The sequence below is a fragment of the Peromyscus maniculatus genome, chromosome 1 (assembly GCF_049852395.1).
Source record: "Peromyscus maniculatus bairdii isolate BWxNUB_F1_BW_parent chromosome 1, HU_Pman_BW_mat_3.1, whole genome shotgun sequence".
NCBI lineage: Eukaryota > Metazoa > Chordata > Mammalia > Rodentia > Cricetidae > Peromyscus > Peromyscus maniculatus.
The window spans coordinates 28,349,552-28,362,443 of NC_134852.1; the positions used below are offsets into that span (position 1 = coordinate 28,349,552).

At 43.5% G+C, this 12,892-nt stretch overlaps 1 protein-coding gene across 2 annotated transcripts in view; it reads left to right on the forward strand.

Moving 5' to 3' along the window:
- Positions 1 to 2,990: 2,990 nt before the first annotated feature.
- The window catches only part of LOC102913786 (pregnancy-specific glycoprotein 22-like), a 48,860-nt gene continuing 38,958 nt past the window's right edge, over positions 2,991 to 12,892 (forward strand). The window contains exons 1-5 of one of the 2 annotated variants that reach the window (XM_006975252.2): positions 2,991 to 3,287; positions 4,367 to 4,726; positions 7,584 to 7,943; positions 9,301 to 9,660; positions 10,680 to 11,356. In XM_006975252.2, the coding sequence (XP_006975314.1) occupies positions 3,224 to 3,287; positions 4,367 to 4,726; positions 7,584 to 7,943; positions 9,301 to 9,660; positions 10,680 to 10,963 (1,428 nt within the window). In that variant the 5' untranslated portion in view covers positions 2,991 to 3,223 and the 3' untranslated portion in view covers positions 10,964 to 11,356. Of the gene's footprint in view, positions 3,288 to 4,366; positions 4,727 to 7,583; positions 7,944 to 9,300; positions 9,661 to 10,679; positions 11,357 to 12,892 lie in introns of those variants that run through there. The other variant, XM_042272573.2, reaches the window with a different exon arrangement.

Below are 12,892 nucleotides of genomic sequence, written 5' to 3' on the forward strand. Positions count from 1 at the left end.
CCAGCTCTGGTTGGGACCTACTTATCTAAGGTTATAGTGCAACTCAAAGAAATGATATTGTCTTTTATAGATCAGAATTCTCCCCTCCCATTGCTGATATCACATGCCGTTTTATTCTGTTTGCTCCATATGGTCTGGACGTCTCAATAATATCCCCCTCAGATATTCATTTCAATCCAGGGGCAAACCTCTACCTCTCCTGCCATACATCCACTGATTTACCCACTTAATACTCTTGGCTTATCAATGGGAAACACCAGTAATCCTCCAATAGGCTCTTTATCCCAAACATCACTACTAATCCTGTATCTTCCTTGCCTAGAACTCTGCAATTGGCATTAATAGGACCACACTGAAGAAAATTACAGGTCTTGGTGAGGGGATCACTGAAATGCCAGTCTTGAACATTGGGGAGAAGATTTGGTTCATGGGTAGATACAGTAATTAATTCCCAGCTTGTCACCAGGGGCAGAAACAAATCCCATTACTCCTATGAGATTCCAGATCCATTTCATCCCCTTCTCCTTGAATCTCTGATTTCTCCTGGGTGACTCTTGATTGGTCTTGAGATATGAAGGGGTGAACTCCTTCCAGGTGTGAGGAACTTCCTAGGCAGATATTTTACTTAAGGTCAAATAGATTTTTCTTTCTGACACTAACTCATTTCTTCCTGTCCCACCCCCATTGCTATCATGACTTCTGTGACTCAGAAGGAACACCTGGAACTTTGAACAATGGTCATGTCAGCTGATAATTGGCTTCTGCTCTGATTCCAGCAGAGGCAGGTGATGAACGTGCCTGGGAGGCCTATCATGAGTCAGGATGAAACTTATGTTTTGATGATGATGTTTCATTAGCTCTTCTCAGTGTCTGTTGTGGACATCACAATTGTCCCTGAGTTCAGGAAATGGGCAGTGGGAAAAGTGACACTCAGGGTAGATGTCCTTGAGCTGTTCCCTGGCTCTGAGTGGACACCAGCACATGCCATGACCGTGGCAAACAAAGAGGGACACTCACTTCCTATGGAGTCTTCCCATGGAGGAGGAGGACTTAGCAGTTTGAAACAGTGTCCTAGTTAGACTTAACTGTCACCTTGACTCAGCCCAATGTCACGTGGGTTGAAACCAGAATCTAAACTGAGTAACTGTCTTTATCAGGTCAGGCTGTGGACATGTCTGTGAGGGATTTTTTTCTTTTTTTTTTTATTAAGAAAAATTTTTTATTCATTTTACACACCAATCACAGATCCCCCTCTTCCCTCCTCCCACCCCCAGCCTCCCGCTCCTAACCCACTCCCTACTCCCCGCTAACAAGAAGGAAAGGCTTCTCATGGGGAGGCACATCCCAAAGAGGAAAGTCCAAGCCCTTCCTCCTGCCTCAAGGCTGCATGAAGTGCCCCATCATAGGTAGTGGACTCCAAAAAGCCTGCTCATGCACCAGGGATAGATTCTGATCCTACCGCCAGGGGGCCCCCAAGCAGATCAAGCTACAGAACGTGGAGAGGACCTAGTCCAGTCCCATGCTAGCTTTCTTGTACAACCAAGGACCATCTCTTGGTTTTACAAGAAAGCTAGCTCAGGGTTAGCAATAGAGGAAGTCAGTGAATGAGCCAGCAAGCAGCATGTTTTCTGCCTTGACTTCCTTCAGCGCTACAATATGACATAGCCCCAGAAGAAAACTGGATCCTTTGCTCCCTCCTAAGCTGCTTTTACTCAGGATGTTATCATAGCAAGAGGAAAAACCTAGAATGGTGTACAAGGAAGAGAAGATGACATATTCATTTGAATCAATTTTCTCTGTACTCAAAATTGGACCCTCTCACCCCTCTATATGCAAAGAGATGGAAAGACTTAGACCCTAGAGATGAACCAGAAAGTGAATGTGCCAACCATAAATTAGTGTCCTTTCCTTTGAGTATCAAGAAAAATGTCCTAGAAATTTCCTCTGAAATTTTCTGAGCACAAAAGTCCTCCCAAGGATACCTATCCTCTGGCTACACATTGTTTTGACTTTAGTCCAGGGCTTCCCAGGAAAAATCTTAAATCCTGTCTAGAACTACCCCACACTAGATGGAATTAGGAGTGCTAATGAGCACAGTGATCAGTATAACAGGCCCTGCATCCCACCTATGCTGAGGGTATCAGAGAAGTTCACAGTTGACTTTTTTATCATCTCTGCTGTAGCCCTAGACATGAGATTTCCTTTCTAACATAGATCTTCAGGGAGTGATAACAAGCCATATGCTCAACCTTTAAAAAATTGTCTCCCTGAGCCATGACCTTGCCAAGCAGACTGATTTCCATCTCTGCCCCTACTAACATAAAGCTCTGTCCCACAACCCTGCTCTCACCTACTGGATACTACCTATGTCTGAACACACCTTTCTACACGAGGAAGCTGATCTCCCCTCCCTCCTGACATCTTCATATGGGAAGACAGAATTCCCACTGGAGAATCACCTAGACAAATGGGAAAGGTGACTCAGGAAGATCAGAGAGGATATGGATTTATCCAATACACAACTCAGCCAACACATAACGCTGAAGTTTGCCTTGAAACCCTCCATAGAAAGAGGGAGGCCACAGTCCTTTCAAAGACACAAACGTTGCATCTTCCTCAACACTGAGGACATAAAACACCTCATAAACTTCTCCTGGATCAAGAATTTGTCTAGTGACATTAGTGGCAAAGGACTGATCTTCATCCCTAGTAATCACTCAGTTGGTCTGTTTCCATCCCTCAGAGACATCTCTGTCACTTTCCTGCTGAAAGTAAATCCCACCTTCCCAGAGCACTGAGAACACAGTGCACGCTGGGTACTCAGCTGGGTCTCTTTGTCAGAAGGACACATAGGCTGGTTGGAGGTTCCTTCTTTGGTGCGGACAGACCCAAGGACAGGACACAGCATAGGTCAGCCCTTAGATGATCCATTGTTCTCTGAGGGCATGGGACTGTTTATCAGCCTTGTTGTTCAATGTGTTGCTTGGAGGTGAAACATAAAGAGAGAAAAGTTGAGAGGGACGTGGAACAGCACTGGGAGTGGAAAGGACAGAGCAGTGTGTTGGACACAGATCCTACAACCCACAGCCCACTGGGTTTTGGGAAGTGCTCCTCCTACCTGGAAGGACACTCAGCTCAGAGGAAGGAAGGACAGCAGAGGCTGGAGCTGTATTGGAACTGAAGCTCTTCTCCTCAGAGGGAAAAAGGCACAGTGAGAAGAGAGATGGAGTTGTCCTCTGTGCTTCCCTGTAAGGGCTGTATCTCTTGGCAGGGGCTACTGGTCACAGGTAAGGATACCAGATCTCTGGGAACTTAGAGGATACCTGTAGTCTCCTAAAGAGGACAGGAGTCTGAGAGGAGAATCGATGTGTCTGTTTGCAGTCATAGAACACAAAGTACAGGGAGGGAGAGAAGCTCAGCTGCTTATAGCTGGTGGTGGACAGGAGGTGATAAATGGAAGGGAAAAGCCTTAACTGCTTCCTATTCAAACCAATCACATCAGCTGCCATGGTCTGGAGTCTAATGTTCCCTACCATGACACAGTGACTCTCCAAATAGAAATCAAGCAGGGGTGGGCCAGTGAGACAGCTCAGTGTGTAGGGACGTGACAATCTGCATTCAGTCTTCAGCTCCCACATAATAAATGGAGAAAACAGACTCCTGCTGGCCTTTTTTCGCCTTACAAAATCTTTTGCAGCGTGAGTGTGCACAGACATACACTGAAACACCCGCCTTCACAAATACACACATACAATACACAAGGAAATGTATAAACATTTAAATCACACATGTCTATAATTGTTTTTGTTACCTCCAAACCAAGGAGCTATGTACATAAACCCATGTGGACACATTTTCCTGTCCATACCTTCCTCCCTCTCTTCTTCCCTCCCTCCATCCCTTCCTTTTTTCTTCCTTCCTTCCATCCTTCCTTTCCTCCTTCTTTCTATTATCCACTGGTGTCTGAGCCTTTTCCTAGAAAATAACCCTCAGAAACAGTCAGACTAATCCCTGTCCTCACAAAGACCTGGTTCTAGTGGATCTGACATCAGCATAGATGGAAAATGATACCAAGGACTGATTGGTACCACAAAGCAAACAGAGAAAAAAGTCAAAAGGGGAGACTCTCTAGAGAAGGAGGCCAGAGAGGATTCCTCATACCAAATAGGGAGACACTAAGTGGTAATCCAGGCAGATACCTGATCATAGAATTCCTTACAGAGGAATTCTAGTCAGAGGCTCTGAGGAATGAAGGTCATGTTGCTCATGTCTACCAAAGAGGGTGGGCACACCCCTACCCAATCACCTAGGCTGAGTGATGATCTTACCTGCTTAATATTGATTGATTTTCTCTCTTCCATTTTAGCCTCCCTTTTAACCTGTTGGCACCTACCCACCACTGTCCAAGTCATTATTGAATTAGTGCCACCTGATGTGGTTGAAGGAGAAAATGTCCTTCTCCTTGTCCGCAATCTGCCAGAGAATCTTGAAGCCTTTGTCTGGTACAAAGGGGTGACAAATATGAACCTTGGAATTGTACTTTATTCGCTGGACACTAATTTAAGAGTGGAAGGGCCTGAATACAGTGGTAGGGAGACAGTGTACAGAAATGGATCCCTGCATCTCCAAGATGTCACCCAGAAGGACACTGGATTTTATACCCTACGATCAATAAACAGACATAAAGAAATCATATCAACAACATCCATATACCTCCACGTGTACTGTAAGTGATTTTCTGCAAACTCTCAGTACTGGGTGGGTTCATTCGACTGGACACACACACAGGAGAGTGTCCTGTGCCTACTTCCCCTCTACATTGTGTCCTCATTCTTACATTTGAGCATTTAGTGCAGGACACACATAATGTATAATAATGGCAATAGATCAGAATCCTTCATTTCATTTCACTTTCCGTATAGTGGATACACAGTGGGTAACTCAGTCAAGGCTATCAGCCTCTGTCTAGACTCTTGGGGTTCTTACCAGGAGTGTACCCTCAAGAAAGACCATTAGGGAATCAACATTGGACCTTGTTGAGAAAAACACAGGATCTCTACAGAGATGTGAGTATCAAGAAACCTTACTCTCCAGACCTCTGTCCCATTCTCAAGTTCTGATGGCGCTGAGAATCATTTTACAAAAGTTGTATTTTGACTTCCTGATGGTTGAAAATGGTGCTTACTAGTCTTGTGGTATGTTGAGTCAGCTATGTACTGTCATTATAGATAAGGTTAGTCTAAGTCCCCTGGACATCTCCAGAGACTCATCAGGGAGATCTCAGCTGGATATGTGCACAGGCAACTAACTCTATGTGTTGATGGCCTTTTAAGACTTCACAGGAAGGTTATGGTCATCTATGGTCATCAAGGAGAGGGACAGAGGACATAAGTCCTCCTGACAAGTGCTTGTCCTTTGGGGTTCAGCTCAAGGAATTCTTTTTTGTAGGCAAATGGCTACAGGCTATGCTGATCTGACAGCTTGCCAGATCATGAGCCGTAGTTCTCCCAGGGATCACCAGGGACAGCATCAGGACACAGCATCAACACTAAGAAAGCTATTTGCATGAACCAACAACTTAACCTAGAAGACTGGCCCCATCCCATATTTTTGCCAACTTTGAAATCACAAACAGACCATTTTTAGGCCTACTGGCTGCTTTATGTGTCTGCTACACTGCCAGGGGATCATGTTCCATTTTTTCCTTTTCTGTATTTCCTTTGTGAAATATAGGCTACCCAAGGGGAATCAACTAGATAGAGGTCCAAGGCATCTTAGAAAAACCAGGGAGCACATAGGCAGACCTACCCATTACACAGCTCAGCAAACAGAAGAAGTAGGAGCCTGGTCTTGAAATCTTGCATGAGACAAAAGAGCCCATAGTTTCCTTCCAGGACTTAGGTCACCTCCTTCTACACACCCAGCATGTAAGACTCCTGACACATCTGCTCCTGGGCCTTTGTCCTAGGTCTGAATCCTGACTGATGACTTCAGTAAGAAGGATCTGTCCCCTTCCCCATGTATCACTCAGCTGGTCCCTTTGAAGCCCCATAGAAATCTCCATCACCTTCCTGCTGAGAGCAAATTCCATGTTTGCAGAGCACTGAAAACACAGGAAAGATGACTGGGTGACCAGCTAGGTTTCTGTGCCACACAGTTGTACAGACTTTCCCTTTTGGGTGCTTAGAGACCAAGGCCAGGACACAGTAGAGGGCAGCCCCAGGGTCATCTGCTACTTTCTTGATAATAGGGATGCTCATTAGCCTTGATGATTACTCAGTGTTATGGACAACTAAAACATAAAGAGAGAAGTGGAGTGGGACATGGAGCAGCACTGACGGGGAGGGACAGAGCAGTGTTTTGAACAGAGAACCACCCACAGCTCCTGGGAATCTGGGAGGTGCTCCTGCCTGGGAGGAAGCTCAGCTCAGAGAGGGGAAGGGCAAAAGAACTTGGATACTGTGCTGGAATAGGTATGCCACAGGAAGAGGACAGATCAGGCCACAGAGGCCATAGTTTTCCCCCTGTACTCCTCTGCATAGGGTCACTGATTCTTAGGAACTCCTGCTTCCAGGTGAGGAGAATGTGATTTAACAGTGTGTGAGAGGAGAGGACTCATTTACTCTCTGGAATCTCCTGAGTGGTACAAGGACCCAAGAGGAGTCTCTGTTTGTAGGGGAGAAGACACAGGGTGGGTCAGAGGCTCAGCATCAGGAAACAATCAATATTGGAAAATAAGGATGGAGGAGACATTATTCTTTCCCAAAGTTAGTCACCATGACCACAATATTCTAAAGGCTAATGATCTCACCTTGACATCCCAAACAACAACAACAACAAAAAATCAAGGCGTTATTATCAATGACATGGTTCAATGGATATAGATATTTGCTTTATTGTCTGACAAGCTGAGACTAATGTGAGACTAATGAACACAAGTCCTCTGACCTCTGCCTCAGTACTGTGTCCTATATCTACCCATCCACACTGAGGCATGCTCATGAACTCATAGTCACATATAAATATAATCTGCAAATAAGTGTAAAAAATTAAAGCTAATATAATGACTCAATTCTGTATACCTAAACCTATGGATTTCTTAACTAAGTCCATGGATATACAAGGGTTTTGCAACATCATTTATTCATTCATTCATTCATTTATGCTCCACAAGTTTCTGAGTTTTTTTCTAGGCATCATTTTTTAATATAATACAAATCATGGTTCTTCTGATGCCTCTGTCCTAGTGGAAGACAGATCATTAAAGAAAGCTAGAAAGTGAAGTGAGGTGTTGAGTGGAACCACAAAAGGAACAGAACAACAACAAAAAGAGTCAGAGTGAAGACACAGGGTCTGTAAGAGAAGAGGTCAAGCAGACCTCACACCAACACCAATCTACTGTAAATGTGAGCTGAGATCTGACAGCAATGAGCTAGTTGTCATGCTAATTCAGGGATACAGATTAGGAGATGCTCACCCACACCGATAGAGTGAGCAGAGAACAAACCTGTTCAGAATAGAGGGTTTCATCTTACCAAAATACAAAATTCTTAATATTGATGGATTTCTCTCTTCCCTTCTAGCTTTCCTTTGGAGCTGTGGGCCCCTTTCCACATCTGCCCAACCCACTATTGAATCTGTGCCCCCCATCATTCCCGAGGGGGGAAGTGTTCTTCTACTTGTTCACAATCTCCCAGAAAATCTTCGATCCCTTTTCTGGTATAAGGGGATGATTGTGTCCAACAACTTTGAGGTGGCAAGACACATAATAACCATGAATTCAAGTGTGCTGGGCCCTGCACACAATGGTGGAGAGACAGTGTACAGCAATGGATCCCTGCTGCTCCACAATGTCACCTGGAAGGACACTGGATTATACACCCTACGGACTCTAAGTACAGATATGAAAACAGAATTAGCACATGTGCAACTCCAGATGGACAGTAAGTGACTCTCTGTGACTGTTCAGTGCAGGGTGAGGTTGAGACACACAGGACTGTGATGCCTGGCCTGTGCCTCCCTCTCCTCTGTACTGTCTCCATATTGGTATTTGAGCACTTAGTACATAACACAAATGTTAGAGACAAATGGCCATAGATCAGACTCCGTCTTCTAACTACCCCCACTGCATCAAAAAAGACCTTGGTGGAAAGTAACTCAGTCCGAGAAGTCAGAGGCAGCCCAGTCTCTTGGAGCTCTAGACCAGGGAGCCCTGAATTCTGTCATCTGTCCAAGGCTAAACTAAAGTGACCTAGGGAGCATTTTGCTAGGATTCAACACTTACTTTCTCTCAACGCTGATAGGGAACAATGCATTTTAGCTGTCCATGTGAAACTGGTGTAATTATTAGCTCCAAGTTGAAAGTGTCATAAATAAAATCCAGGAACTTGCACAGAGACCACAGAGGAGTGCTGCTTACTGGCTTGTTCCTCATGGCTTGTTCAACCTGCTCTCATATATCACCCAGGACTCCTAGCCTAGGGACTGGACTGCAGGCAGTGGTCTGAACCCTTCCACATCAATCACATACGTATGCACACGTGCACGTGCACACACACACACACACACACACACACACACACACACACACGTGTGTGTGTGTGCATAATATATGTAATATATTATATGTAATATATATATATATATATATATATATATATATATATATATATATATATATATATATATATATATATATATACTGGGTGGACAGCAGTGTAAAGAGTCCTACAGGCCAATCTGGTGGTGGTATTTTCAACTGAGGCCTTGTCTTTCAAAAGTACTTTACATGTGTCAGGTTGACATAAAACCTGTTATTTCGAAGACCAGAGCCCTGAAGATCTGACTGGTCCTGGCCCTCACTCAGTCCCAGTCTTGAGGGAAAGAACATCTAGAAGGTGAAGTCAGGAGCTGACTGGAACCACAAAGGAAACAAACAAACAAACAACAAAACAAAGTAAACAAAAACAAAACACAGAAAGTGAGCATCCTGGGCCTGTTGAGTTCAGGGGAGGCATCCTCTCAAAACCCAGTGTGCATGTGTGCACACAGTGTCTGACTAAGAAAGCAGCCATGTAGACACCTGAGGAGTCAATTCCATGCAAAGGACATGACACTATCAAGGACACTTTTGGAAAGGAGGAGGTCATGTTTCTGCCCTTCATTAAGTGGGATAGACACACATACACCTGCAACTCTAGGCTGAGTGATGAGTCCATCTAGTCAAGATGGAGGTCACTGTCTTTTCACCCAGCCCGATGATCTCCATGTGATGGGTTTTTTTTCTATTTTCTCTTTCAGCCTCCCTTTCTCCATGCTGTAACCCTCTCAACTCTTCCCAACTCATGATCCAACCTATACCTCAGTATGCTGCTGAAGGGGAAAGTGTTCTTCTCCAAGTACATAATCTTCCAGAAGATCTGCAAGCCTTTTCCTGGTATAAATCAATGCATAGTGCCCTTGTTCTTAAAATTGTGGAATACAGCAGAGCCATGAATTCCACCACCTGGGGGAGTGCACACAGCAGAAGAGAGGCGGTGTACACCAATGGGTCCCTGATGCTCCAGGATGTCACTGAGGAAGATGCAGGAATGTACACACTAGAAATTTTAAATAGAGATTTCAAAATCGATAAAGCAGATGTGCATCTCCATGTGAACAGTAAGTGACTCTATGGTCTCCACTGCTGGGTGTGGTTTATCCTACTTCATACACTGATCTGTCAGGATTGGTTTATGCTTGTTTGCTACCGCACTGCATTGTGTCCTCAAACTGAGGTTTGGGCTGTTATTGTGTGACATTCATGTGGATAGACAAACTGCAATATATCAGAAGCCATCACCAGTCTCCACCTGCAGAAAGTATCATGTTTCGATAACTCAGCACAAGGATGTCAGTCACAGTTCGGACTCTTGTGGCTCTCACTATGCACACAGTGCCAAGAAAGACTCTTTGGTTTTCAGGCAGGCACTGGCTGAGGAAGCTATGGGGTCCTAACAGAGAGCACTAGGAAGCCTTGGCCCCAAACTTTATCCCTATCCATCACCTCTATCCAGATGACACTGGAAATTTTTGTGACTTATTGGCTTTGATTTCCTGTTAGAGTTTACAGGAAACAAGGTTTTACTGGCTGTCCAAGTTCCATAGATTGCGGAACCAGCTGTTCACTGCCAAGAGAGCTTCAGTTAGGTCACCTGTGCAACTCCTTCCCCTGATTCTCAGTAGACAGGTGTCATAGCCTGTTATCTTACTGGGCTTAGAAGACTTAAAGGAAGGTCAGTGTCCCCATGGCAGAAAGAGAGGAAGCAGCTACTTCAGACATTGTCATGGACACAGCCTAGGGAATTCTCTTCTGCAGGCAAATAGTTAGAGATGCTGCTGATTTGAGCAGCTCCTGCATCCCAAGGTCATGGCATTGCTCATAACTATGCTTAGCTCACAGACACAGTAGTGATCATTTACAATGTGTCCCATTGTAGGGAAATTGAGACACAGAAAATTCAGTGGCTTAATCAAGGTCACAGAGGCCATGGGTGACAGATCCAGGGTACAAGACATGTCTATAGTCACAGCTCTAACTTATCTACCCTGGAGGTTTTAGTAAGTGTGAACTATAGAGAAGATAGTTGAGCTCTCTGAAGGACTACTATCATTTGGTCTACTCCTCTGTTTCTTTGCAGAGCCTGTGAAACATCCCTTCATTCAAGTCACCAACACCATACTTACATTACATAGCTCTGTGGTCCTCACCTGCCTCTCAGCCGGCACTGGAATCTCCTTCCGTTGGATCTTCAATAACCAAAGTCTGCAGCTCACAGAGAGGATGACTCTGTCCCCAACAAAGTGCCAACTCAGCATAGATCCCATTATGAGGGAGGATGTTGGAGAGTATAAGTGTCAGGTCTCTAACCCAGTCAGTACGAAAACCAGTCTCCCAGTTAGCCTAGCCGTGATGAATAAGTGACCTCTCCTCTCATACTACAACAGAATGGGGGTAATTGTTTATCAATGGGGCACAACAAGGAGAAAAAGTATGTGGTAAAAAGTGTCAGTTACCATTCAGGTACAGTAAGCATGGTGACTCATGCCTGTACTCCTAGGATACACATGTCTACAAGGGCAGGTCAGGATTTCAAGTGAGATTATGTCTCTAAAGGAAAATAAAGACATCAATATAGTAAACAGAAATGCAGAAGCATTAAAAGCTTATGTTGTGTTTAAAATATATAGCCAAACCACAGAATCCCTGAGAACTAATTTCAGGGATCCCCAACCTTTTGGATGCTCTGAGTCTGCTTTGAAAATGGTGCAGTGTTTGCATAGAGATAAATAAATACATCTTATCACATGCCCAATATATTTCATGTTTAACTAATTCACCTAACAGCAGTGTTGTCTGGACACCAGTAATCCATCTTAAGTGAGGATGAGTGACAACAGAAGGGACTACCCGTGTTTCACTGTGGACATAACTGGTTTCACACTGCATAATGTCTTTCTGTGGGTCTCTGCATCTCTTCTGTTCTCATCTGTTGCCTGAGAAAGCCTCACTGATAATGACTGGAAAAGGAAATGATCTATGAGTATAGCAGAGTATCAATAGGAATCATTTTGCTGGTTTTTTAAAATTTTTATTTCTAGCAGTTATATTTGTTTTCACAACTTTTGGCTGTCTAGTCTGTTGTTCCAGTTTACCTAAGCCGTATTGGGTATCAGTTCTTTCTTGTGAAGTGAGTCATAGATAAAATCAGACATTGATTGGCTACTTGTGGGGCAAAGATTTTGTGGCTTGGTGGGTGTTCACATTTCTCCTTTTCCTGCACCAAAGAAAATATAACTTAGGGGCAAAGGCTCCATGTAGACTCAACTATTCCATGTTCAGTGAGTTGTGTGGCTATTGTCCTAATACATACCATATTTATCTTATGGGTCTGTGTTACCTCACTCAGATCTAGAATCTAGAAAAATGATTTTTTTCTAGATCTGTGAATTTGCCTGAAAATTTCATAATGTCATTTAAAAAGCTGAGTGATACCCCATTGTGTAAATGTACCACATTTTCTTATTAATTTTTCTGTTGAGAGACATTTGTATTGTTTCCACTTTCTGGGTATCATTAATGAACATGGCTGAGCAAAGCAACCTTTGGATATATACCCAAGAGTGATGTAGCTGGATATTGAGGTAGACTGATTCCCAACTTTCTGAGTAACAGCCATATTTATTTCTGTAATGGCTGTACAAGTTTATATTCCCACCAGCAATAGAGGAGTGTTCCCTTTGCTTCACATATTCACCAGCATGAGCTGTCACTTGTATTATTGATTTTAGCCATTGTGAAAGGTGTATGATGGAATCTCAAAGTAGTTTTAATTTGCATTTTCCTGATAGCTAACAATACTGAGCATTTCTTTAAGTGTTTCCCAGCCACTTGAAGTTCCTCTATTGAGAATTCTCTGTTTAGATCTGTACCCCTTCATTTAATTGGATTATTTGTTTTTTTAAATCTAGTTTCTTTAGTATTTTATATATTTTGGATATTAGTTATCTATCAGATGTGGAGTTGGCAAAACTCTTTCCCATTCTGTAGACTGACTCTTTGTCTGATAGTGTTCTTGGCTGTGAAGAAGCCTCTAAGTTTCCTGAGGTCCTATTTATTGTTTATCTTAGTACTTGTCTTATTGGTGTTCTATTCAGAAAGTTGTCTCCTATGCCAATGCAGTCAAGCAAATTCCTCACTTCCTCTTCTATTAGGTTCAGTGTATCTGGTTTTATATTGAGGTCTTTGATCCACTTGGATTTCTGTTTTGATGCTCAGTGAAAAGTATGGATCTATTAACATTCCTCTATATGCAGACATCCAGAGAGACCAGCACATTTGCTGAAGATGCTT